Source organism: Pezoporus occidentalis, unplaced genomic scaffold, assembly GCF_034315485.1.
Source record: "Pezoporus occidentalis ecotype Australia unplaced genomic scaffold, CSIRO_AGI_Poc_V1 ctg160, whole genome shotgun sequence".
Lineage (NCBI taxonomy): Eukaryota > Metazoa > Chordata > Aves > Psittaciformes > Psittacidae > Pezoporus > Pezoporus occidentalis.
In genome coordinates, this window is record NW_026913426.1 from 87,516 (window position 1) to 113,788 (window position 26,273).

Sequence of the window (26,273 nt, forward strand, 5' to 3'; positions counted from 1 at the left end):
TTAGAAACACTGTTTGCCTTTGTAACCTAAAGCTTTTGTGGTCAATCTGTTCCCTTCTATTCTCCTGCCAGCATTGTCCTCTAGCTGAAGTAGTGCTTTCCCTATCTTCTGCTTCCCCCTTGCTTTACTTGTAGACACAATGCTCTCCTCCTCTGCAGTACTGTTAGGGCTGCAGGCAGTGCCTCGATGCAGTGATGTGGATGGGTGATGTGCTTCAAGGAGATGTGGGTGCATGTCCTTGTCTTAGCCGGTGCTGGGGGAGGAGGGGTTTGGATCAGAACTAACTCTTCTCCCCTCTCTTCTTCCTTTACAGTCTTCTTGGCTCAGGAAAGATGGAGGAGAACAAAGAAAACGACCTTCAGTCTCCATTACCTCAATCTTACGCAGCAACTGTAGCCAGACAAAGCACAGTGCCTTCAACTTCGACCATGCCAGGTAAGCATCATGCCTGCCCTTCCTCCTGCAGAAGCAAAAAGCCACCTAGGGCAAAGTGGAAAAGTCTCCCAACCTTCCAGGGTTCAACTGGAAACACCACTTGTGCAATATGGAGCGGGGCAGCAGCACTCTGTGGAGCTCACCAGCTTCATCCTCTGCCCCAAAACCAGGCAAGGCATTTTCAGCTCTGCTTCCAGGGACCCCTTGCCAGTGCTTCTGCTCCTTGTGCAGAGCTGGACCACAAACAGGCCCGCCAGCAGAGCAGTAACCACATCCGAGCTTCACAGTTTGTCAGCAGCAGCTGCTGCCAGGCTGGTTTCCAGGAGCTGGAATTGTGGCTGGAGAAGTCAGATCTCACTGGTTTTGTTCATCATTCCCAAACCTGTTAACATCTTACCCTAATGAACCTCACAGTAAATGGTTGCAGAAGACCGGGCCACTACCTCATGACATTCCCAAGTCTAAAGGTCCACACACAGATGTGGATCTGACTGAAATTAGTGCTCACATTCATGGTGGAGGATGTTGCACCAGGAGCTGGCCATGTAGTCCACTCCTAATCTGTAGTGTCAAGGGAGATATCTTCTGCAGTCCCCCAGAGTGCTGTCAAAAAGCCAGAGGAAGCAGCTCTGTGCTAAGAATGTGATAACACAGTATCTCTGCTGTTTGTTTCCAGCCTCCTTTCATCCATCCATCCATCCATCCATCCATCCATCCATCCATCCATCCATCCATCCATCCATCCATCCATCCCTAACCTTCTGTATTTCTACTTGCACAGGTTATTCAGAGGACGGTGGTGCCCTGCGAGGAGAGGTTATCCCAGAGCATGAGTTTGCGACTGGACCAGTGTGTCTTGATGACGAGAATGAGTTTCCTCCTGTGAGCATTCGGAACCCCTAAAACTGCAATTCGTGCTGAGAAGAAAGCATTAACTTCTTACAGAAGAGATACTGTTGTCCCCACCTTGTCCCAGCTCACTGTGAAGCCTAAAATAACTAAGTTATAGGGACAGTGCCAGGAAAATAACACCCCATTAATGGCAGCTGGGGATGGGGCAGAGATGATCAAACCTAATAACTAGAGATGGATCTGAACAAGCTCATTGAATGAAGTGCAGATGCAGAATGAGGTTCAGATCCAGATCTAACCTTTGTGCCTTGTGCAGGTTTCCAGTATTACCAGGAGTAGCTTTCATCTGAGCAATACCATCCTTTAGAAATAAAACTTAATACTCCCTGTTGCATTTACAGTCAGTTGGGTTAGTTTATGGACTGCAACTGGAACATACCTGAACCTCACCAGTCCCTGCAAGTCCGAGCTAACTGAAAAGGAAACTCCTTTTCCAAGGACAAAGATGAAAGGCATTAACAGAGTTTTAAACCCGTTTATGATTTTTACATGGCACTTTCTCAGTTACTATTTAGAGCAGATACTGGCTTTTTAAAATCTAACCTAAGCCTGGCAGTGTCTTTCCAGCTCCTTTTCCTTGTTGTGTCAAGTATTGAACTCCTGTTGGTAACGTGCTATGTTCTGGCTGTAATTAGTGCTGTCTTCATGCTAGTAATGCATTAATACAGCAGAATATTGTAATGGGTTTCAGGTTGTAGTCTTGGCAGAGTTTTGAATCCCTTTCACTCTGTTTTTACATATCCTGCTGGGGAGTTTTGCCTGAAAAGGAGGAAGTAAAAACTACCCAGGATTTGTTCCATAGGCAGAGGCTGACCTCTGGGAGGCACTTTGCTGTTAACTGATGCAAAGTGTTACTCAGATCAAAAGTGACCAGCTCGTGACTCCCTTTGAAACAACACAACCTAAATCCAACTCAGTTTGATTAACCTTAGACCAAGTCTCTTTTGTCGCCTCTAACATAACCTGCTGCAAACTGAGAACAGGAGTTTTCCAGTTGTCCAACTCCATTACCCAAGAAGGGTATTTAAAACGTCTCCCTTCTTGTTCCTTCTTCCTCCTTGTTTGCTCCTTGTCTCTTCCTTCCTTGTTGTGGAGGAGAAGGCGGTGGCCCAGGCCCCTGGAAGGAGCAGCAGGACCAGAGAGAAACCCTTTGCTTCCTTCTGATAAACCTGCTCTTGACCTGGTTTAGGGACACACAAATGCCAGCAAGCAGGAATCATGCTGCTCCTGAATGAGCCTCCCTGCTGGGATTAGGCTGTAGAAAAGCAGCCCCGAACCCCTGCTGTACAACAGCAGGTACTTTATCAATGAACTCTGATCTCTCCGAGCCCCCATGCTGGAATGAACCCGAGCGAGCAGCTCAGATCCGCAGTGCTGGGGAGGAGATGGTGTGGGAGGGAAGGAGCTTTCCACAAATACTCCCTGATCTGGTGAGTGAGCCATTGGAGCTTCCCGATGAAGCCTCTGCGCCGGGACTTGGGCTTTGCCCCTCTCCTGCTGACGGTAATGTCTCCTGCCTTGGTTTCGCAGGCGGAGCGGCGAGGGCTCCCGCTGCTCTGGTGCGCACGGGTCGGTGGTCAGGATGTTTTGATGCTCTGGATTTCACTGAACTTTGCTGTTTTCTCAGTGCTGTTTGGTCTCAGTGACGCGTTCCAGGGGGGTTTCAGGCATCGGTCACTCCAGTGTGGAGAAGGAGGGAGAGAAAACCTGACCTTATCCAACAAAAATGTTTTGACAGCGTTGTGTTTGGCGGGAACATGGGAAGGGTTTTGTTTGTTTTCCAGCGTGCAACAGAAAAAAGACATTTAAAAACCTCAAAACTTGGGACAAAATGGAATATTCGCCCGCAGCCCGCGCCACGGGGATGGCTTTGAACTAAAGACAGGCTTCTGGAGACACAGCAGCGCTCAGATCCAGCAGCTCCTCTCCATTTTGAAACCTCTTCACTTCCCTTGACCTCAAGCAAGACTTCAGAGGCTCAGCTGTTAACAGTGAGGAGAAGCAGCTTCAGTCTAACAAGAGATCTGTTGCTGGTTGTCAGAGGTGGCCTCTTCATTAAACAAGATCAGAGAAGAGATGAGAAGGCCAAGGAGGGCTCATAAAAGGTGGCCTCAACAACAGCGAATGTGGATGTTGCTACCGATGGCACCAGGACTGCTGAGGGATCCTGCGGCAGGAGGTTGAACACGTTCAGCTTGTCTCTTGCTTGCATTGATGGGGTGGATTAAGCACTTTGAGGTCCACTGTTGGTCTTACACAGAAAGGACTTGGGTGTCACTGAGCAGGAAAGCAGGCTGAGGCCTCAGGTGAAGAGAAGCTGCCATGCTTGAGATCTGTGTGGTCTTTATGGGATGGGAAGAGCAAACCCAGCTCTGGCTGTTTCCTGGTTACCTGCCCAAGCAGCTCCCACTTCCCTGTGGGTTGATCAGTGTTGGTGAGGTTTCCAGTGGCTTTGGGAGCTGTTGTTGTGTGCCTCAGGCCAGGCAGGGCAGGACTTTGGGAAGCCAGCACAGTGGCTCTCCCCACCAAGGCATGCTGAGAGCAGTGTTGGGGTAGTGCTGTGTCGTCCTGCAGGATTCTGCAAGCAGGATGGACCTGAGGAATGGAAGCAGGGAATCTGCTTAAAGCTGCTGGGATTCAGTAGGAAAGGTGGTTTCTCCCAGCAGAATGCTCAGTGCTTTTCCAGGCAGACATGATGCATCCTGCCCTTGGCTGCACACTGAAGCTCGTCACCTTGGGGACCAGAGGTGATGCGAAGGCTTCATCAGGAGAACCATTTCATTAAGTCAGGCTGGATTGCACTCAGCAGGCAGCTCTTCAAAGACAGCTTCCCCTCGCTGATACACAGCCTTTAAAAGCATCTCTTCCACATCGATTATTGGCTGCCTCCAAACTGGTTGGGCAGCCTGCCTGTGCTGCCAGAGGATGCTGCTGCAGAGGGTGGAATGAAACCCCCCAGCAGCACAGCTCCCACTGATGCCTGCTCCCAGGAAGGATGGACAGGAACACGAGCTCCAGCAGCCCATCCAGCCTAGCAGAGCCCCAGTGTGGTGCCCACACACATCTCACTGCTCCGACCCACGGATCTCAACACAAGTGACCAGGCTGCAGATGTGTCTTTGACTCCATGGGACCAATGTTTGCCCAAGTTCCTCCTCACTCACTGCTGGATGGTGGGTCTGTTGCACCATCACTAATGATTTGAAGCGATTTTTTCAACAGCTGGCTCTTAGCAGAGGAAAGGCCATTGATTTTGCAGTGAAGTTCTATCAGTAATTGTGTTTCACAGGGGATGAGCAAGTTTGGCAGAACCTGACTGGCCTCTTCTTCCTCACAGCAGCCTCTCTGGTACTCGACAGGCATTTTGGCACCTGGGGCTTGCAGGATTGAACTCATCAGTGGGATAAATGCAAACCAGTGCCAATGCTTGTGCCTCAAAACTGGGCAAGTGATGGTCCTGAAGCCACAGCAAGACGGATCCCAGGAGGAGGAGCTGGCACAGACCCTCACACAGCTGGGGCTGTGGGGCTCATACCACACTGCTGCAGGATGCAGGTCATGTCCAGGATGGAGCTGATACAGGGGAAATCTGTGCCTTGGCTCATGGTCGGTGCCCACCAGAAGTAGGTGCTCATCTCACCCAGGTCTCCAGCCTCATCTCATGGCATTAGGAGCTGATGTGAAGTGGTTCAGGGTCCTCGCTGCTGCCTGTTCTTCATGCGCCTGCTTTGCTCTTTCTCTCAGAGGCTTTGCTGATACTTGGGCTAAGCTTCCCCTCACCTAATTTGGCCTAACCTCTTGGTGTTTAACTCTGGGCTCCATCTGGAAACCCCAGAGAGACGCATTGACGCACCCCTGAGAGTGATGCGCCCCCGAGAGAGATGCAGTGATGCACAGCACCCACTTTCCCCTCCCACCATGCCCGGAGCTGAGCTTTTGAGGAGGAATTAGGAAGGCCAAAGGACTTGACCCCAGTAACTGATGTCCTGCAAGCGCTCAGCCCAGTGCCAGCTAGAGGCAAGACACATTTATCACCAAGCCAGATGGTTCCTGTTCCCAGGACCTGTTAAATTTGGGGAGGGGGAGAGTAAATAAATAAAACCACCCACAAATGAATGGAAAGTAAAACAGGACAGGACATCCCTCCCCCCCATGTGCCTAAACTCGACTTGAACCAAACCCTCTTGCTGGGAAAAGTAAGGCCATTCTGTTTTGATTTTGGTAGATAATCTTGTGCCGCGGAGGTCAGCCGGGCAAAGCGAAGAGGTCGTGAGGAGAAGCAAACATCCGCGCTCAGGACGGCTGCTGGAAGCGCGTTGGAAAAGCCGGGAATACAGAAGAACAGATTTGGGGGTCCCCAAGACGAGAATAAGTCAAACCCGAGGTGGGCCACTGCTTTTGTCCTATAGTAAGTGAGTACCTGGCCCCCTGTTTCAGTTCCTGTCAAGGGGTGTCTGTACTGTAGGCACATCGCTATAGTTAACAAACCATATGTTAGAGCCACAGTGTAAATGCTAATTTAATCAGATTTGTATGTAACCAGGATTTTATATACCCATTTGTCCCTTTTCTAATTTATGCTGGTTTATGTGTATAAATGTACTTAGAGGAAGATATATTAAAACTTAATGTCTTTGTACAGTATATACAAACTATTTTACCCAGGCAAAGTATTTTTGCAGTGACATTAGAGATGCCATTTGCTATGTTGAAAGACGGAATAAAGTCATGCTCTGTCCCTTGCAGCTCCTGCTGTTCTTTGTGGGGCCCTAAAGATGTCAGTCTTGATTAATGCTGTGAGTGGGTTTGGGGGGCTGGTGATGGATGCAGCTCCTGCACCAAGCCCAGTCCACGCCAGTCCATGGCTTGTCCAAAGAGAGATCTGGGTATGTAAATCAGAGCCAAAAATTGCTGCCGAAAACCCTCTCTCAGCTGCTGGGCAGTCCCAGTGGGTTCTTAGGTTTCAGCTGCACCTTTGAGGTTGCCTTTGCATCTGCCCAGAATGGCCCTGTAAGAGCTGTTTCCCCCCACCTGCACCCCTGGCATTGCCCATGAGGAGGGTGGCACTAAGGGGAGCCCAGGACCCTCTCTTTGTTACACTTGGGTCTTTAAGATACCCGCATTAATGAACCTCACTTGGGGTAGGTGCTGTTTCCTAGAGCATGCCTTGTGCCTGCCAGGAATTTTCTCTTAAGCCAATGGACTTGAGGGTCTCAGCACCATAAGGGAGAGAACGTTGTGCTCCCACCAGTAAGGTCCTGTAAGGTCCATTCTGGAGGAAAGCCAAGTGCATTTCCCAGAGGAATTCTGTCCTAAAGCCAGCTCTCCCAGAAGGGAGTTCTAATCCAAGACCTGGCTCTTCCTCAGCTAAAGAGCCTCACAAAAAAGCCTATCTCTGTCCATATGCCCAGAGCCACCAGGTACAGCAGTGCCCTATCCCATGGGGTGAGAGGGCTGCTCTGTGTGCTCACACAGAGCCACAACTCACCTCCCTGCTTCATCGCATGGAGCAAAGGGGACCGCAGCCTCATCCCTCTCGGTGGCCAACCTCCAGCCTGGAGCCATGACATTCCTGATCACAGAAACCAGGCTCAGGAGAGGAGCACCCGGAGCACTCACTCACTCAGAGACACACCAGTCGCGTTGCTCTCTCCATGCTATGGTCCAGCACGGCTGTGTGAGCTCCGGGTGCATGGCACCGACAGGCCACGTGCTGCGGGTCACAGCACGGAGTCACAGCGGGGTCTTTGGAGTAATCTGCAACGGAGACGTTGTCGGTTGCAATGTCCTCCAGAGCCTGGGTGTAAGCCCTGCTGATGGCAGGCAGCACCTCCTCGTACTCTCTGGATGCCACGTCCAAAGGCTCCTGCTCCTGGATATCACGATCCAGATTGAAAATGAGGGGTGGCTGGTGATGCTCAGCCGGCCCAATGCTCCCATCGCAAGCCATTGCTCCTCCTAGGAAGGAAGTGAGAGGAAAACACACTGAGTCCCCACTGCCCAGGGATCAATCACCTTGGTGCTCCTCATCCATCTATGATGGCCCAATCCCACCATGGCCAGCTTTGGGAGCCTGGGTCCTGCTGCTAGTCCAGGCGTGCTCCTGAGGCTGCAAAGCCATCGTGCGGGCACAGGTGAATGCATATTTACTCCTCACTGGGTTTGCTCTTGAATTAACCTGAGTTGGTTTTCACCTGTATCTGCAAGGAACCAATCAATAAAAGGCCCCGGTACCTGTGGTGTAAAAGGCCTTGTACTGAGCCAGCCGCAGTGCCTCTATCCCACCATCCTTCCCACCTGCCCCGCTGTTGGGATGGAGCAGAACCTGCAGGAAGAACAGAAAAGGGCCCATCAGCTCATTGCAGAGTGAAAACTGCTCTGTGAGACCCAGACACACCACATCCCATCCATGCACATATTTAAACACCATTTAACCCCTGGATTGTGAGCAACCAACTGAGATTCGGCTGTTGGAGGGAGGGGGAACAGCAGAAGGGCACTGGGAAACAGCAGCATCTCCCTGTGCCAACCTGTCCCTGCACACAGGACCCTCTGAATTCACCTCCCCAGACCAATTCCGCTGCAATAAAGTGATCACAAAGGTGTGGGAGCTTTCAGCAGAGCAGGACAGAGCATTTTGGAGCCAGGATGTTCTCTGTGTCACCACCACTGCCCCACGCCGAGGAGACACCCATCTCCTCAGTGCTCACAGCTCAGTTAATGGCAGGGACATCTAAGGGAGCCAGATCCCTGCCTGGGGCCAGCAGCAAGCCCCAAGCTGAGGGTGAGCTCATGCAATGGGTAGGTGAGGTGCTGGAACATCGCTCCCGGTCCAGCATCCCACCACTGACTCAGCCCGCTGTGCGAGCGCTCCCTTCCCTAACAACAGGGAATGGGGCTGAGGAGGAAGGGAAGAAGAAGGGAAGGGTGGGTCAAATCCCTCCCTTTCGGTATTTAGGACACTTGATCCGTGCAGGACGACGGCTTTGGCACAGGGCAGTGGGAAGACAAGTGAGCTGGATGGTGCGGCAGGCTCCTCCATCAGATAGGATCTGCTGCGGAGCCAATGGCTTCACCGAGGGCTGAGTCACTCGAGGTTTCCTCCCTGGGAATTGAGCTTAAAAGTGATTCAAGAAATTTCCACTGTGCTAAAAATGAGAACCAGCTGCTGCAGATGGAGGGGCCAAGCTCAGGAGCAGCGCTCGTCCTGCACTGATGCCTTAGCAGGTGCCCGGCATGTCCATAGCATCATGGAATGGGTTGGGTTGGAAAGGACCTTAAAGCTCAGCCAGTTCCAACCCCTGCCATGGGCAGGGACACCTCACGCTAGACCATGTCACCCAAGGCTCTGTCCTTGAACACTGCCAGCGATGGGGCAACCACAGTTTCTCTGGGCACCCTGTGCCAGCATCTCAGCACCCTCACAGGGAAGAGCTTCTGCCTTATATCCAACCTGAACTTCCCCTCTTTAAGTTTAAATCCACCGCCCCTTGTGCTATCGCCTTGGGGGCTGGTTGGTACCTCCCCCAAAAATGCCAGGATTCAGGATGCGGGATGATTTCCAAATGCTTTCTGCTTCCTTCATCACCCTCCATTGCAGGTAAATTAACCAAAAGGTCACCTAGAATTTGGTTTAAAAATCATGTTTTAGGGTTAAAAATGAAGGCTGTAAAGTGGAGGAGGTGGTGCAGTGCAAGCTGCAAGGGGAACCCCTGCTACAGAATCCCCTCACACTGTGTTGGAATAAAATGGCTCCAAAGCAGCAACCAGCAAATACTAAGGGCCCATGAAGGTACCAGGAACTGAACCAATCCTGCTTCCAGCCCTAAAGCTGTGCCTACACCTTTAGCAGCACAGCTGGGACGCCGCCATCTCGGTGTAAAGGCACTCAAACCTTCACCACCACCATGCACGTTCCTAAACCTGCCTCACAAAGCCCCATGCTAAGAAAATCTATTCTAATTTACAGCATCATTAAGGAGCTGCTTTCGATTGAGCCCTTTCAAGGAACATTCCCAGGTCTGCAACACCTCTACTGATCCCTGACTTTGTTATTTTAACAGAAACATAGGAAAGGGAGAAAAAGGCCTTTTCTCCCCAGAAAACCCCTGTCTGGGCTCTGGGCTGTTTGCACACCCCCCTCTGCCATGAAGCTCATGGAAAGAGCTTATTTGTGTGACACTCGTACCCTTGACACGTTCTGGGATGTGGTTGTTTTCACTGCAAACAGCCTTGCTCAGGACAGGACCTCGGTGTCACCCCAGCCCCATCACAGGCTGCACTGGTGCAGAGCGAGCAGGGACACTGAGCAGGGTTACACTGGTTTATCCCAAGAGATCCCAGTTAGGGAAGAGGCTGTTGGGGGGTAGGATGAGCACAGGAATTGCTCTGGGGAGGATCTGTGACAAGGAAAACCCTGTAACACCAAAGAGGGGGGCTGCTACTAGTGCTTGCAAGCAGGAGATGAAAGCCAAGAGGGGAGGAAGTAGGGACAAGCGCTTGTTGCCCATCACTACATGGAGATGGAGCCAGTGGGTGCTCTGTGTCTGTCCCCCAAGGTCACCCCATCTCTGGATCCATGCCCTGCTCATGCTGCCGGGATGGGCAGGAACAACCCTGCTGTGCCCAGTGGGTCCCAGCTCCACAGGGGTTAATTCACCCCTGATTGCAGCATAAATCACCCCCAAAGAGTGCCAGGCTGGGGTGATGCTGAGGAAGCCAGGGTGGTGCATCCCAGCTCAGGACTTCATTCCTTGGTCTGAAACACAATGGAATGGCTTGCACGGGCTCGTATCCCTTTGTCCTGACACCCAGCAAACCATTGCTCCCAGCAACCCATCATTCCCAGCAAACCATCATTCCCAGCAAACCCCATTCCAGCACCACATCCGCAGCAGAAGAGGGTTAATGGTGAGGAGCACAGCAGAGCCTGCTGGCCGTATCCCATCCGCTTCCCCGCTTTCCCTCACGGTTCATCAGAGGGTTCCATAAATACGAAGCAAATACCAAACCCCTGATGGACACAGAAAGCAAATCCAGGACCCCTGTTGGGAGCTGGCTCGTGGTGCTCGCAGGAGGGTGGACTTGAAAAGCAAACTCAGGCTTTATCTATGGGGCTGCTATTAAAGTCACTGCTTTTTTTACCCTTTTTCCTTTGGTTCTGCACCAATCCTGTGCCACCCTGACAAGAGCATCACCGCTTGTTCTGCAAACTGTCAGCAGCTCCTATCGTATGGACAGAGAGCAGCAGGGTACAGGGTGTGCTGCCCCGCTTCAACATCAGTGATAACAAGGAGCTGGGAGAAGGAGGACTTCCTTATACACACATAAAATGTGACAAATAAAGTGGACACAACCAGGTCTGAGCCCCTGGAATCTTCTCTTTCCCATAGATTCACCTTCTGGGTGCAGGCAAGCCCAAGCATCCCCCGGGATGGCAGCCCTGGGACAGCAGGCACAGGCAGGCACAGTCAGCTGTTGTTCTTACCTGTAACTCCAGGTTTATGAGCAAAGCATAAATCTTGATTAATCCAAAAGCCCTTTTACCCTGGTACCCTGAGCCTTGGTACCCCACTTGCCTGTGTCTGGCCATCCTCCTCCTCCAAGCCAAGGGGATGATGCTCCCATGACCCAGCACATCACCTTTCCATCCCCATGTGAGCTCAGAGGTGATGGGATCTATTGTCAGGAGTGGGATGGCACTATGGGGTGTCTCTGCCTTACCTTGTGCCCCACATCCGACCACCCAAAGAGCACCGGGGACACATCCAAGCCATCGAAGCGCCTGTCCGGGGGAAGGGCCGCCCCAGCCAGAGCCACCAGCGTGGGGAAGATGTCCAGAGCGCTGCGGAAAGAGGTGGCACCATCAGAGCAAGGACCAAAGATCCCCACAGCATCCTCCCAAGCCACCCCTGGGCACTCAATGCACTGTAATAAGGGAGTGCTCTGGGGGGAAGCAGCTTCTCAGCACCCATCCCAAGAGCAGAAGAGGTTAAACCCGGCTCCGAGCAGCGCTGGGCCCTGGCAGCACTCACATCACTCACCTCCCGCCCCGCGCCGGCTGCTCGCCAGGTGCTGCGGGTTCAGCCAGGATCTGCTGCTCCCTGTGCCCGGCAAATCCCACACCCGCAGGGCAGGAGCAGCCCCCCCTTGTCCCCATATCCCCCCCGTGTCCCTATGGGACAGCAGTGGGGTCATCCTCCAGAGAAAGCACTGGCACAGGGACTTTTGATGCCAATGGCAGCAGATCGCATGGTCCCAGTTAAATGCGCTCGAGCATGCAGTCTCGCTTCTGCATGAGCCGAGCAGGCACGGTGAGACATGAGAGCGGTGCTGTTCTGTGTGCACCCGTCAGCATTTTCACCTCCCCGGTTCGTCAGGGGCCTCAGTCACAAACCCAGCACTCAGGGCTCAGCATCGGTCGCTTCCCGATATGGAGGGATGCAGGGAAGGAGCGGGTGATGCTGTATCCCTCTGGCTCCAAGGGGATGCAGAGGGACAGTCCCTGCTTTCCCACCTGCTGTGTATGGCTCTGGGGATGGAGCCTGGATGTGGCAATTCCTCACTATCCTGCACATCCCCATGGCACGGAGGTTGAGCGCAGTCGTTGCTGTGGTGGGACAGGATGCTCACAGCCCCCCATGTCCGACCCTCGGCCCCATCCTGCTGTGATGTGCAAGTGTCCATCTCATCACCACCGCATGAGCACATCCCTCCCTCTCATAGACACAGGGTGACTCCACACCTCTAAAGCAAAGCCACACACACCAGGGGTGTCCGATGGGCCAGGGCACATCAGCATGGCCAAGTGCCACATCCCAGCACTGCCATCCCCATGGCATGGGGATGATGAGCTGGTGCTGAGCATCCAACAGTGATGCAGCCCTAATCCCTGTGCTGAGCATCCAACGGGGACTCAGCCTGTACCCCTTTGGCTGCAAACCCCTCATGCCAGCAGCTCGGGGAGGGGGGGTGTCTGTTGCTTGCCCCAGTAGCTGGACGGTGTGAAAGCCCCAGATCCCTCAACTTGGGGACCTCAGGGTGCTGCTGTGGTCCTGCCACTGCATTTGTCCTGCCCGGTGTGCGCTGGTGGCTCCGTGAGCAGAGAGAGGAAAGAACTTGGGATAAGGGCCCCCATTCAATGAGTTTCCATTTAGCTGCTAAGAGACGGAGAGAACAATAAGCACAAACACTGCAGAGCGGCAGCCCCGGTACGGCGCTCGCGGAACCGAAGGAATTCTGGCTCCCTGCTGGGCCCAAGGCAGGGCACATCCCAGCCAGCACCTCGCCGAGGTCAGCCCAGGGACACCCAAATGACAGACTAGGGCAGGCCATGGTCAGCGTGTGCTGGCCCCAGGGTGCTCAGCACCATCAGCATCTGGCCCTCGGCATGGTGCGTGTGGACCAAGGAGCCTCAACCCATGGGGTGGGACTGCTAGAAACAGAGGTGGGAGAACATAATTGAGGGCAATCGTGGGTGAAGATCCCCCTGGCCATGGGCAGATAGAACCAATGGGAAAAGGCATGAAAAAGATCAGATTTTGCTCAAAGTCAGCATCAAACACTCCAGCAGAAGGCACATCCTGAAGCCGTGTGTCAGGAAGAGGGGAAGCCACGCTGCCAACCCCTGCCCTGGCCAAGAAAGGCTTAAATCTCACTCCGATTCTGCTACAACCCTGAGCATGGAGGGAAAAGGGTTTGGGAGCAGCCAGGGACAGGCAGCTCCCTGCCCACTGCCCGAGGGCTGAGCTGGGATGAGCATCCCTGGCACTAACGCTGCCCTGCCCGGCAGTGAGGAGCTGCAGGCAGCAGCAGGCAGCAGCAGGCAGCTGAACCAGCAGTGCCCACACACATCCCCACCTGCCCAACCTGCCCAGCCACGCTGGTGCAATTCGCTCCTCCACCACCCCACTGACCTATTTCTTCCATGCCCTACTTTGGGTCGGGACAGGGAAGGGCAGCAGCGCGGCTCCGACAATTAACTGTGATTTCAAAGGGCTGACGAGGCAGTTCCCTGCAGAAACCAGCGTGCAGGTGCAGGTCCAGGGCATTGCATCAGTGCTGGCCCCAGGGCACGCTCACCCTCACTCACCCCTCCGCTCCCTGTACCAAAGCGATGCTGGGAGAGGCACAGCCCTGGCCAGGCACTTCTCCAGACCCGGTGTCAGCGTTTTCATAACCTCAGGGGCAGAAGGAGGCTCCTGCAGGGAGTTAACGCCTGCCCTAGCCCAGATCCTGCCCTTCCCGAGGGACCTCACCACACAGAGGTCCCTCCTCGCATGCGGAGGTCTCCCAGCTGTGTCTGTACACTGATTTTATTCCCTTTATCCCAGGTTCTTGGTCTTCCATCAGCTGGAGGGATGAGTCTCCAACCGCCCTATTTCACATGCTTGTTCTTTGAGGGGTGCCTAAGAGCAGAGGAAAGCCACATGCCTTGGCATGCTATGAGCACTGAGCAGTCCCTGCCTTTCACATCCCTCAGACAGTTGGGCTTGTTCAGCTCCAGGGAGACCTTAGAGCAGCTCCGAGTGCCTAAAGGGGCTACAGGAAACCTGGAGAGGGGCTGTGGACAAGGGCCTGTAGGGACAGGCCAAGGGGAATGGCTTTAACCTGCCAGAGGGGAGACCGAGATGAGCTCTTAGGCAGAAGCTCTTCCCTGTGAGGGTGCTGAGGTGCTGGCACAGGGTGCCCAGAGAAGCTGTGGCTGCCCCATCCCTGGCAGTGTTCAAGGCCAGGTTGGACACAGGGACTTGGAGCAAGCTGCTCTAGTGGAAGGGGTCCCTGCCCGTGGCAAGGGTTGGAGCTGGATGAGCTTTCAGGTCCCTCTAACCCAAACCACTCTGATTCTATGATCCCCCCATGTCCCTCTGCATTCCCTGTCCAAGAATTCAAGCCATGGTCTGGACCACAATGGTGACAACTTTCTGAGCAGGAGCCATCGCTCGTGCTCCCAGGCTGCTTCCCAAACAGGAGCTGGCATCATCTTGCACCACCTGGGCATGGCCCCATGGCAATGCTGTGCCATGGAGGACACTGGGTGCACTGTGACTCCGGGGGAGCTACAGAGCCACTTTCCAAGCACCCAGCGTGCAGCACAGCCCGTGCTGCAGCAGGTTTATGGATTCCAGCCGTCCAACCTGTGGGACTGGAGCTGGGAAATGCAGGAGATAAGGGTGAGGAGATAAAGGGAATGGCTGGGCTTGGCGCACGGCTGCAGGAGGCTTTTTGGGACAGGGGATGGGGACAGGCACTGGTTCTGCACTGTCCAAGCGGGTTGGCAGCTCTGCCCCATGTTCCAGAGGTCAATTCACCACCCACCACGGAAGGGTTTGGAGGTGACACCCAATGGGTGCTGTGAGCTCCCCATCCCCTCCACCAGACCTCAGCTTATGATCCAACCTTCCCCCACTTGCAAAACCCCATCTCCCAGAGCTGCCCTCAGGCCATGTAAGGAGTAAATGGCTCCAGCTTATCTCATGGACCTTAGAAACACCCAACGCCTCCAGGGGCCACCAGTCAGGACCAGCTCCCAGCAGCTGGAACACTCTTTCCCAACATCCATCAATCTTTGGCCCCACCATCCTGATCTCCACCTTTGCTGCTCCAGGAGCCAAAAGGGCACAGAGCATTGCCCCACACTGCCTCTAGCTGTGCCCCCCCATTCCCACTGCATTTGCTGCAAGGGAGGGCTGTAAAGAGGGATACAAGTGCTGCAAGGGAATGATGCAATTGGTGCAGGAAGAGGGGCAAATTGCTGCATGCAGAGGTGCAAACTGCTGCATGCAGAGGTGCAACACAGCTGCATTAATGGCCCCTCTATGCCATCTATTCCAGGGAGGCCAGAAGCAGGAGGCTGCATCCCTTCCCCTCTGCTCCCATCCCTGCCGCATCCTGCACTGACTGCAAGCTCCATTGCTCCATCCAGCCTTTCCCACAACCGCACCCTCCTCCACATAAAGTCATTCACAAACCACAAAGCCTGAGCCTGCTTCTTGGTGGGGAGAGGGAACATCGTCATCTTTTAATTATCGGGAGGCACTCGGCCACCGTGGCCGGGAGGCACCGGGAGCCCAACGCCAATCCACGGCCGCACAAAAAGCCCTTTCAACTCTTTGCTGAAGCATTAAAGTCTTACAGGCTTGCGAGAGGACAAAAGCACAGAGCCTGGCACAAGGCTGGCAGTAACCAGCACAAGCAGCTGATGCAGCCAAAATCCAGGTCATCACCTAGGTCCCGGTGTGGGGACCTTCCCAATGGGGCTCTTACCTGAGCAGGGCATGGCTCGTCCGCTTGGCAGGGACGTGGCCAGGCCAATACACCAGTGCTGGGACGCGGTGCCCTCCTTCCCAGGTTGTTTGCTTTGCTGAGCTCCCACCTGCAAGAGAAAAGGGCAGCGCTCAGCATCCTACTACTCAGGAGGTGATGGGAAAACCCAGGAGCTTCCCTGGGAAAGGAGCTACTCTGAGGCAGAGATGGAGTAAATGACCCCAAAGGAGGAAGATTTCGCCGTAGAGGGTGAGGGGAGGGAGAGGAGTTACAGGGTTCTCCCTGTAAATAGGGAAAGGGAAAGGAAAAAGGAATATAAGAAATAGGAATAGGAAATAGGGAAAGGGAAAGGAAAGGGGGCCCGCTTTGGTATGCTTTGTGTTTGTCCAGTAGTGATGAGAAATGCAGCCAACTGACATGGCAGCCACATTTCCATCCACTTCCAGTGTCAGGTGGGAATATGGAGCAGTTTATGCCAGGGGATTCAACAGCTCTTGTAGGTGCCCTCTGTGTGGTAGAGCACCAACAGCCCCCCCAGCCTGCTGGAAACCTGCTTCATTAAAACCACTATCCTGCTGAGGGTTAATCACCCTGTTGTTTCCCTGTCATCACCCAAAACTGCTCTGCCCTTGGGTTTGAGATGTATGGCATGGGGAAGCTGCCCAGTCCTTTCCTCCATTGAGATGCTGAGCAATGAAATGGGGGAACCGAGCAAGAAAACGAGGATGCTGAGCATTGAAATAGGAGTACTGACCACCCAAACTGGTGTAAGGGTGCCAGAGAGCCTCTGCTTTGGCCATAGCCCAAAGGGCCCCAGGCAGTTGCTGGGGGGAAGGGGCTGGGAATGGGGCAAACAGAACATCCCAACCCGATTCACGGAGCAAACTTCCCAGGCAGAGCCTTTGTCCTCCCGCCTTTCAGCGTGCACATGGCAACGGCGCGCGCCCAAAGCCATTTCCTCCGGGCAGAGCCAAGAGAGAGGCGACGACGTCCCTTTGCTCCTCTGTGTCCCTGTGCCCATTCCCAGCCTGGCCGGGCCTCCTTAGGAGTCACTGCCTGGTGCTATGGGCACCTGGGCTGATCTCGCACTCCCGCGCTGATGTTCCTAGAGCATCGATGCTGCGGTGCCAGCAGCACTGGGAATAGTCCAGGGAAAAGCTTCCTGACCCTGCTGCCCGTCCTGCTGCACATCCCAATCTTTCCCATTCCTCACCCAGACTTTAGGTGTTCTAACCCTAATGAACATCTCTTTTGGGCCTGGAGCAGTGGGACACAGCCAGCACTGGGATTTCTTGTGGCTACTGGAAATGTAATAGAGCTTCTAACATGCACCACGTGTGGCTTAAGCGAGTGAGGTGCCTCCCCTGCCTTCAGACACCACAGGAAGTTATAGCAATTACAGCAGTTAATATCAGTCCCCATCTCTGCACGTACATTAAATACCTCATTGCAAGACAGCTGTATTGAAAGCTGAACTGAGCATTCCCGCGCTGGATGAAAGCCCTGGTCCTGCTCCCACTCCCACAAGTCCTCAGTGCAGGGACACCACGCCTGGACCCTCCCAAACCTGCCTCAAAACACACAGAGCACCACATCCCCCAAAACATCTCCATCCCGGCACCCCCTTAGCTGGCATTTTGTCCCTAAGGTGGGAGATGGGGTTTTGGGATGGGCTGGGGGCTATGGGAACCTTCCCAGCCAGAGCAAGGGGCAGCACACAGGGACGTGCTGCTCTCTCCCAGCTCCAGTGACCATTCGGAATCAATGCAAAACATTCCTGGAATTTGGGTTGGACCCTAAAGGAAACGCCAAGCTATGAGATATGTATAAGCTATGTGGAACGTATAGAGTGCAGAGCAGCCCGTCCTCGCCTGCTCCCCAGGGGGCTTTTCCCCTTGGGATGCAGTGACTGAGCATCCCCCAGCACCCAACACGGTGTTGCAGTGCCAGACCCACCAGCAGCAGCACTGACACGGAACTGGCTTTCAGAACACCCATACAACAGCCAGAGGGACTTCAGAAGCCATCCCTCCCCATTGGTATTTACAGCCAGCTCCAGTGCCCTGCCAGCCACAGCCAAGGGGCTCTCGCAGGGCAGCGAGAGGCTGGAAAAGGGCCATGTTTTCCCAGCTTTGTTCCTGAACGCTGGACTGCTTGTACCATCTGCTCCAGCTTGTGACTGTCGGTTGCTCAAGAGCAACCCAGGTCATCAGCAGGGTTTGTTTACTAAGGAAAAAAAAAAACCCTAAGGTTAGGATTTCATCCCGGGAACAGCTGAAGGAAAAAGGTTCTGGGAATGGGATCCAGCGCGGCGGCTGCATCGCCTGGGTGTCAGGAAGCGGAGGAGGAAGGAGGCTCCCTCCCCGCTGACCCCGAGCCGAGGGGAACGGAGCCGGGCGCGCGTTTACACTGCGTAACACGAGCAGAAGTGGGAAGCGCCTGACTCATGCGTGCCTCTGGCTGAGACCAGCCCGCTGAGCAGATGGCTTGGCCGGAAGAGGAGGAAAGGCAAGGGGAAAAACTGCATATATATATATATATATATATATATATATTATATATACATATGAAGTAATAAAATGGTGAAAAGAAAGGAAAGCAAAGGCCCGCGGTACTGGAGGGCAGCCAGGATGGGATGCGGGAAGGGGCCTGAGAGATCCTGGTGCTTGGGCAGTGAGAGCATCCCAGCTCCAAAACCAGCAATCACTCACCTCAAGCTCTGGGTTAACAGGGACTGAAGGGTATGAGCCTCCCTAGAAGCAGTTTTAGGGGAAAACTTGACTACTTGAATGACAAGAATATATATATAAGAATATACATGTGTTGAGGACAATCTGGCGTGTCTTCTGGGGTGTCAGTCAGAAGAAGGGCTAGGGGCTGAACTGCTCCTGTGTTGGGCAATGAGGGGCTTTGTGGAGCAGCATCCATGTGGACAGGGAGCCCCAGCCACACTGCCAGGTTACCTCTCTGCTGCTGCCAGGCCCCTATGAACGGCCCCAGGCGTCCAGCCAGCTCACACTTCTGTGCCCAAGGGCCATTGTCACCTGCAAGAGAAAGAAGCATCCCTATGAGCAACACCAGGACCAGAGAGGAAACAGCTCTGCAATGGGAATGGGTGAGGACGAGTGACACTCCATCCACTTCCTCCCATCCCTGTGAGATTTTCCCATGCCATGGGTTCATTTACTTTCCTATCTAGCAGTTCATTCTCAAGAGCCAGGGCTGCCCAAGCCCTAGGTGAGGGGCTGGAGTGGAGCTGGGGCATAGGGAGGGGGGACAGGGCTGCCACCAGCTCTGGGTGTTAATGAGCAGCAGAGCGGTTCCTGTCGTCAGGAGCAGGAGCGAGACATCCTCATTAGGAGCTGCTCAGCCAGAGCGGATTTGGGCTTCTTAATGAATGAGGATTTGTGGTTTAATTAGGCCCATCCCTGCAGCCCAAGGGGGTGGCGGGATGGGGACCCGGCTGAGTGGCTACAGCATCCCCCTGCAATGCGATGGCCCCAGGCAGGGGACAAACACATCCTGCCCCTGCCACCCAAGCACACACACCCCAGCATTGCCCCCCATCACCGCAGCCCAGTTTCCTGCTGTACCTGTGAACCAGAGGAGTGTGTTCCCCTTCCCATGGCTGTCAGCAACCCGCTTTATCCGTCCCACCAGAGCATCCATCTCGCTCAGGGAGGCTCCGTAGATGCCCGAGGCAAAGGGCGAAGGGGGGACCCCCAAAGGGACATGCATATGGGCTAGTGCCAGGTAGAGGAAGAAGGGGCGTCCGCTGTCACTGCATGGGGGAAAAGAGGAGCATGTTCAGATGGGCTGGAGAGGCAGGAGGTCACCAGAGTGGTGGCAATGCCAAGCCTGGGGACACAGAGAAGTAGCTCTTCCTCCTGGGAGCACTGCAGCCACCCCAGGCTCTGCTGCAGCTCCCAAGGGGGAAAAGCAAACCCTGTGGGTACCTGCTCCCCTTGCAGTGGGGATGCTTGGCCCAGTGCGAGCATAGACCTCTTAAACCTCTCCCTTGTCTCCCTGTTGCCAACTGTCCTTCCATTTGGAATAGATTCTCCCCTTCCTCCATCTCTGTATCAATCACCAGGCAAATACCCTATGTCGGTGCACCCACCTCCCTCCCCTCTCTCACAGAGTCCATTCTGGCCCTTCCTTCCCCTGCCCAGCAAGCACTTGGCCCCCGCAGTGGTTTCAGCAGAGGATGAGCAGCAGAAGGATGCTCACACCGACCCTGAGCACAGCCCGGGACAGGGAGCGCAGCACGTTCTGCCCCGCTGCCTGTTTGCGTTTCAATCATCCCAGGACATGTCCTGTTTTCTTGTTTACAGCTATATTTATCTCCTCCAACGAGGCCCGCTCTTCCTCAGGGACCTCCGAGGGGAAGGGTGGGATGACGCGCGGCAGGAGGGGCCGGATCCCAGCTCCGGCCGCCCCATCGCTGCCTCCAGAAAGCTTTCGGGGCCCCTCCGACGTGTGCTGTGGCATTTCCTTCCTTTACCCGTCACCCACCTGGGGTGGAAAAAGTAAATCCCATCCTGCTGGAGCTGCTGCATCCTTCCCCAGTGGTGCTGGAGCCCTGTGAAGAGTTGTGTGTCCCCCCCAGCACCATACAGAATGCTGAGTTTCAGGGGATGCTGATGCCCTCTCCTTGCAAATCACTGCTGTCTCCTTTCCATTTCCCATGGGATATGCCATGCCTATTTCCCACGGGATGTGGCATGCCTGTTTCCCAAGGGATGCCAGAGACCCTGGAGCAGGGAAAGCTGCTTCCCTTGGTTCTCATTCCCTTCGGGAGCACCGCTGCAGCATCCAGAGGGACTCACGACTGCTCATTCACCTGAACATCCTGTTTGCTTCCTGCCTCAACGTTTCAGAATTCTCCCTGAATTTAAGCAAACATTTAACTGATAACTCCAAAGAAACATCCCTGACTTTTGCTCCCACATCCACTGCACCCTGTGAGTATCCCGAGAGGAGCCAAACCTCATCACCAACATGCACACAACTCGTTAAAAAACACCGAGATGACAAGCCCCGTGTCTTTTGTTGCCCTGTAATGAATGAGTCAGGAAGAGGGAAACTGGAATAAGCCATCAAAGAGACGGAGAGAAAAGGCAGGCACCTGCTTAATCCTGTTCTCCATGAACGCAGATAACCCCCAAATACTGCTGGGAGTTTAAGGGTTGTTCCTATTAACCCGGAGCTCACGCACTTGGTTTCACAGCCTGAGAGCATCCACCCAGCCCGGAGGGATGGAGGTGGAGGTGTGCATGGAAGGAGGGACCACTGGTGCCTGGGTACCCTCTAGCCCTGTTACAGGCACAAATCCTGACTGTGTGGCTGATTCTTGACACCCAAAGGGATAAATTAGAGGTATTGTGTGTGCAAAACAGGACCAAGGCTTATAAGGAGCCATTTCCTTGCCCTGTCCCATTTAAACAAGCCTTTCCCCAAGCACCCCTGCAGGACACCAGCCCTGGTCGCTCTCTGGGTCTGTGTTATCCTGGGATGCAGGAGCGGGATAGGCTTGGACATGGCTGCCTGCAAGCTCTGCCCCTCCTGGTGCTGCAGGGAGGCGTTCTGCAAAGTCACAGCTCATAATCCCTGATAATAGGGATTAAAATTACACAACCCATCAGCAGGGCTTCGGGTCCTTGTCTCTGAGAAGAGACACTTTGCTCCTTAGGGAAGGGCTTGTCCGAGCTCATTGTGTCCTTGGGAAAGGCAGATCCTGAAGCACAGAGATCCCAGAGCACTTTACCCTCAAAATGGATTAAACCCCACATATGGGGCAGATTTAAACACCTCTAGTGCTGTTCTGGTCCTGCTGCCATGGGTACACATTCAGTGCCTGCTTCCCTGCCAGCATCCCCCATCCACAGAGGTATATTCATCACTCAGCAGAAGTCTCCTGCTGCCACCTTGCCCTGTATCACTGAAAGATGGAGGGATGGAGGATGGATGGATGGATGGATGGATGGATGGATGGATGGATGGATGGATGGATGGGCTGAAGCATTTCTATCCCTGCTCACATGGATCTCATTGCACTTTACTCCCAGGAGTACTTTGAGCCCAGCTCAAAGGCTTTGACCTTCCTTGTAAATGGTGGCTTTAAAAACACATCACCCCTTCAGAGGAGATGCACCAAAGGCTTCCAAAGTGAACTCTGCTGGACACCAGTGACAGCCTCAGTGGCTTCTCCAGCAGGATGGGAAGCCGAGCCATGGAAAACCCAGATCTGCTCCCAAAGAACCACCGAGCATCACCCATTCCCTGGTATGGTTGGTGACATCTTACCTTGCTCTATGGATGAACCGTGCGGCCTCCTCCGCGTAGCGCTGTGCCAGGCTGCTGAGGTTGACAGGCTGCTGGATGATGGTGGTGTTCTCAAAGAGAGGAAGGGCGACCTCCATGTAACAATCCTTCCTTGCCACCCTGCTGGGAAGAAACCCCTCACACTCATCACTGGGGGAGGGACCAGTGTGGGATCACGCATGGAGCCTGGATGCTCTCCTGGCTTTACAGAGAGCCAAGGAGGGGACAAGAAAGGGGATGATGCTGCTGTGTGTCCCCATGGCACATGGGACTGACCCACCTCCCTGACCCGCACCCTTCTGTGGGGTGCACAGGGGGTAACTGGGTGCATGGAGCATAAGGGGAGGTGACCACAGTGGATGCAAACACCCACATCCCAGTGCCAGCACTCAAACCCCCTCGTGTCCCATACCTGGCAATGGAGCCGTGCTGCGGGCAGGGTGGGCAGGGCGGGCGGTTGTAGCCAGGGGTGTCCGTGCAGCCCATGTCGTGGCTATAGGGGATCCCGAAGTAGTAATCGAAGCCTGAGGAGCAAGTGAGGGTGTCAGCGGGGACAACGCGCCCACGGGGTGCTCAGCTCATCCTGCTGGCACAGTCCTTACCGCGGAAGCTGGGGTGATGGCGGCCGTGGTGTCCCAGGTGCCATTTGCCTGCAGGAAGCCACAGAACATCACTTCAGGGGTTAACACAGCTACAGCCTTCACCAGCCATAACCCACGAGGTGCCCGCAGCCCTGGGGGCTTTAATCTAGCAACAAGAAAGGCTCCTTGTTTGTGCTGGCTGCGTTTCCAGAATGCCTTCTTTTCTTTGCAGGAGCCCACAAGAAATGCACAAGGTATCTCGTGCCTGTGCAAATCAACTGTTTCCAGCCTTAAAAGACTCTTTCATGTGTTTGTGCTCAGAGAGGATGACTTCCTAACCCTCAAGAACAACCAGCTTCATCCTCTGACCTCCAGCACACACTCCCACTGAATGCACAGATCCAAGAGGGAGAACTGCAAAAACTAGGGGGGAAAGGAGAAACCAAGGGGTTTTCTGCCAGGTACAAAGGGCTTCATGGGCTGAGGGGACCCACAGTGATGGGAGCGTGCCCTAAGCCATGGGGCCACCAGCACCAACCACGCTGGCACCATGCTGCCAATCAGCACCAGCGGCACCACGTGGGATGCAGGATGGAATTGCTGCTGTGCACAGTCATGTTTGCTAAGGAAAACCCGGCGCATTTCTTGTGAGGTGAAGCACTTGGAGCTCCAACCGAGAACTGGGAAGGGCCAGAATTTCAGGTAATGGGTTTGAAAATTAACAACATGATCCTTTAGACTTCCCTGGAATGGCCAGCATTGCACCTAACTACCTGCAGTCCCTCCTCCACAAGGGATAGACACGAGCATCTTCCTCCCCCTGCTGTCTCCCACCCCAGATGCCCCTCATGACTGGTGTTACCTATGGCCCCCGTGCTGTACCCGGCCCCCTGCAGGACCTCGGCCAGGGTGGTCTCATTCAGGGGGAGGCCACCAACTGACGTGACAGCGAAGTTGTGGGTCACTCCATTGCGTGCGCCAAGGCGCCCAGTGAGCAGCGAGGCGCGGGATGGGGAGCACGTGGATGCAGCCGAGTGGAAATCCACGAACCTGGAAAATGGAAGGACCCTTCATTCACAAGCCCCTGCATGGTTCAACCCTGCCCTGTCCCTCCCTGCTCCCCTGCTTGCATCCCCAGGGATGAAGGTCTGGAGCAGGGGATGATGCTCGCCGGTCCCAGTGGAGATGGATGGACCCATGCTCCCCAAGATACCATGAGGTACCATGGGTACCACTCTGTCGCTGCCCTCCCCATGCACCCAAAACCATGCCAATGAAATCCCTTTGCCTGCCAGTCCCACAGGAGTGAATTCCCCTTTGCTGCTTGACAGGTTAACCAGGGATGCTTGGGAGAGAACCAGGGAGGGGGGACAGACGTTACCTTGTCCCTTCAGCAGCCAACTCATCCAAATGCGGGGTCTCCTTCGTCTCTGCCCAGTTGGCCCCCAGATCCCCCCAGCCCACATCATCTGCCAGGATGACTATGAAGTTGGGCTGCTTGTATGTGGCACAGGGAGCCCAGAGTCCCATCAGTGCCACAGCCAGCACCAGCACTGCCCATGGGGTGCCCATGGTGCCAAACATCACTTGGCGCACCGGTGGCTTTGTCTTCCCCTAAGTCCCTCTGCTGTGTCCCTGTGGATGCAGTTGCCCCACAGGTGCAGGGATGCACACGTCTCCTCCTTGGATGCTTCTATGAGGCCAGGCCAGGGTCTGGAGGTCTGGGTTTGATGCCTTGGCTACAGACGGAGCTGCAGCATCTCCTCTGTCTTTCACACCAGCTGATGTTCCTGCAATCGGTGCTAGCAAAGGTGTTATTCTTAGAAGTCAAAACCAGCCTTTGAAGTCACTGTCACCCTATTTTTAACTCCCCTTCCTTCCTGGTAAATATCTAATTAGACACCAAACCCAAGTGGTGTTTCCCCCTCCAGAAGCGCGCCCAATCTGCAGCAGCAGCTCCTCTCCCTGTGTTTGTGTCCCACACACAGCTCTTCCCTGCAGGCTGTGCTCCTCAGTTCATGGAAGCACCGTCTTCTCTTGCTTTAGGTGGATAAGTAACTGCTGTGGCTCTGCTGGTGACTGTCGGTGCATCCTTCCCCTTGCATGGCTGCAGCAGTCCCTGTGCAATAGGAACAAGACCCCATCAGAACCTGCTGGTGCTCCTGTACCCAGCCCGGGGCAGAACTCTGTACCCATATACTGAGACTTTGCCCTTGAAGCTGCACAGCACCACATGGGGACTGCTCAGAACCTTGCCTTCATCTGTAATAACTGAAAAGCTCCTGAAGCTCATTCCTTAAGGCTGGCAAAGGAAATTATTCCCAGGTTTCTCTGCTCACATCGCTGAAAGCTCTGTGCTGTCACTCAGATCAGCGGCTTCAGGACTGTCAGTGTAACACTGCAGTGATCAGGATGTGGCTCCACTCATAATTCATATCCCAGAGCATCAGTTTATAAACTCCCATCCGAGGGCCTTGAAACTCTGGGTACATTGACTAACAGGGGTGGGATGGGGTGGGATTCTCTATGCAGAATCATGCCGGACCCCATCCCATGACAGGGACCCCATCAGCACCTGCAGCCACGCACAGAAAACAAGAAAAACCCAAGGGAGCTGAACCCACGTTCACTCACAAACCTCTGCCCTTTCCCTTTCCATTGGAGAGGAGCTCCAGGATGACCTCCTAAGAAAAACAACCAAAACCATCTGCAAAGGACACTCTCTTCTCTCTAAATTACATTGAAAGTCATCCAGGGCTGAAATTTATGCATTAGCATCAGACAAAACTTCTTGATCTCTGACGCTCAGAGGCCATTTGAAGGGAACACGGCCCCTGGAAAGCCGGACGTGCTGGTACAGCTCTTGCTGTGTTCCTGCAGAACCCTCCTCATGCACAGCATGTCCAAACCCAGCAGAGCTTGAGGGTTGGCATCAACTGCAGGGTGCTCCCTTCTAACTCCTTGGCAGAGGCACCACTCTGACCCTTCCCATCTCCAGCTCCTGGATGAGACCAGGCTGTGCCAGCTCAGTTGTTGGGAACATCCCTGGAATAAGCCCAGTGTCCGTCACCACCACACCAGCATCTCTGCTCCCCCATACCTTTGTAAATGCAGCTCTGATCCACCACCTCTGCAAAGAGAACAAGTGACTCAGAAGAGATTTCCCCAGGCAGACTACGGATGGAACACGGGTATTGCGGCACCTCACTTGGTGCCAAGCAGGAAACACTGCACCGGTGCTGATGCTCCCTGGGCAGAATCCCAGCCAGGAACCAAGGCAAAAGCCTTGGAAAACCGGCCCTGGGCTGCAAGCACCGGCATCGCTCCGGCTGGGCACTGTGAACTTGGGTTTCATAGCATCAGGGAGGAATGAAACCAAACCTAAACAAATAACACAAAGCGCATTTCTGCAAGGCAAACAAGGTGCTTCACAGGCGGACAAGGATAAGTCAGAACCAGATAAACCAGTTTAGACAAGTCCCAAAGCCTGCTCAGGCTGGCCGCAGGGCTGAGGATGGGAGATGCCTCCTCGCTCCGGGATGCCACCGGCTGTACCACCATGGAGCGGCCACCCTGCACTGGGAGTATCTGTCATGTATTCATTACACATTAACCAGAAGTTTACAAATCTTGGGGCCAGCCCGATCATTTTCACATTTTCCACATTCTTTCACATTTTCACGCCTGCCTGGAGAGCAAAGCAGCAGCAGAGCACAGGAGAACCTGATGACTTTTGAAGCACACCCGGTCCCCCAC

The 26,273-nt window shown here is 54.3% G+C and overlaps 2 protein-coding genes across 3 annotated transcripts in view; one reads left to right on the forward strand and one right to left on the reverse strand.

Moving 5' to 3' along the window:
* WIPI1 (WD repeat domain, phosphoinositide interacting 1) overlaps positions 1-6,092 on the forward strand; it is a 21,334-nt gene extending 15,242 nt beyond the window's left edge. The window contains exons 11-13 of the mRNA XM_062612584.1: positions 314-435; positions 1,217-1,317; positions 5,573-6,092. Of these exons, the coding sequence (XP_062468568.1) occupies positions 314-435; positions 1,217-1,317; positions 5,573-5,620 (271 nt within the window). The 3' untranslated portion in view covers positions 5,621-6,092. The remainder of the gene's footprint in view (positions 1-313; positions 436-1,216; positions 1,318-5,572) is intronic.
* ARSG (arylsulfatase G) overlaps positions 5,842-26,273 on the reverse strand; it is a 36,201-nt gene continuing 15,769 nt past the window's right edge. For both annotated transcript variants that reach the window (XM_062612580.1, XM_062612581.1), the window contains exons 2-12: positions 23,899-24,636; positions 23,380-23,567; positions 22,539-22,586; positions 22,349-22,460; positions 21,919-22,056; positions 19,206-19,393; positions 18,576-18,656; positions 15,613-15,721; positions 11,071-11,191; positions 7,582-7,672; positions 5,842-7,305 (exon numbers count right to left, since the gene is read on the reverse strand). In XM_062612580.1, coding sequence (XP_062468564.1) covers positions 6,971-7,305; positions 7,582-7,672; positions 11,071-11,191; positions 15,613-15,721; positions 18,576-18,656; positions 19,206-19,393; positions 21,919-22,056; positions 22,349-22,460; positions 22,539-22,586; positions 23,380-23,567; positions 23,899-24,101 — 1,614 coding nt within the window. In that variant the 5' untranslated portion in view covers positions 24,102-24,636 and the 3' untranslated portion in view covers positions 5,842-6,970. The remainder of the gene's footprint in view (positions 7,306-7,581; positions 7,673-11,070; positions 11,192-15,612; positions 15,722-18,575; positions 18,657-19,205; positions 19,394-21,918; positions 22,057-22,348; positions 22,461-22,538; positions 22,587-23,379; positions 23,568-23,898; positions 24,637-26,273) is intronic.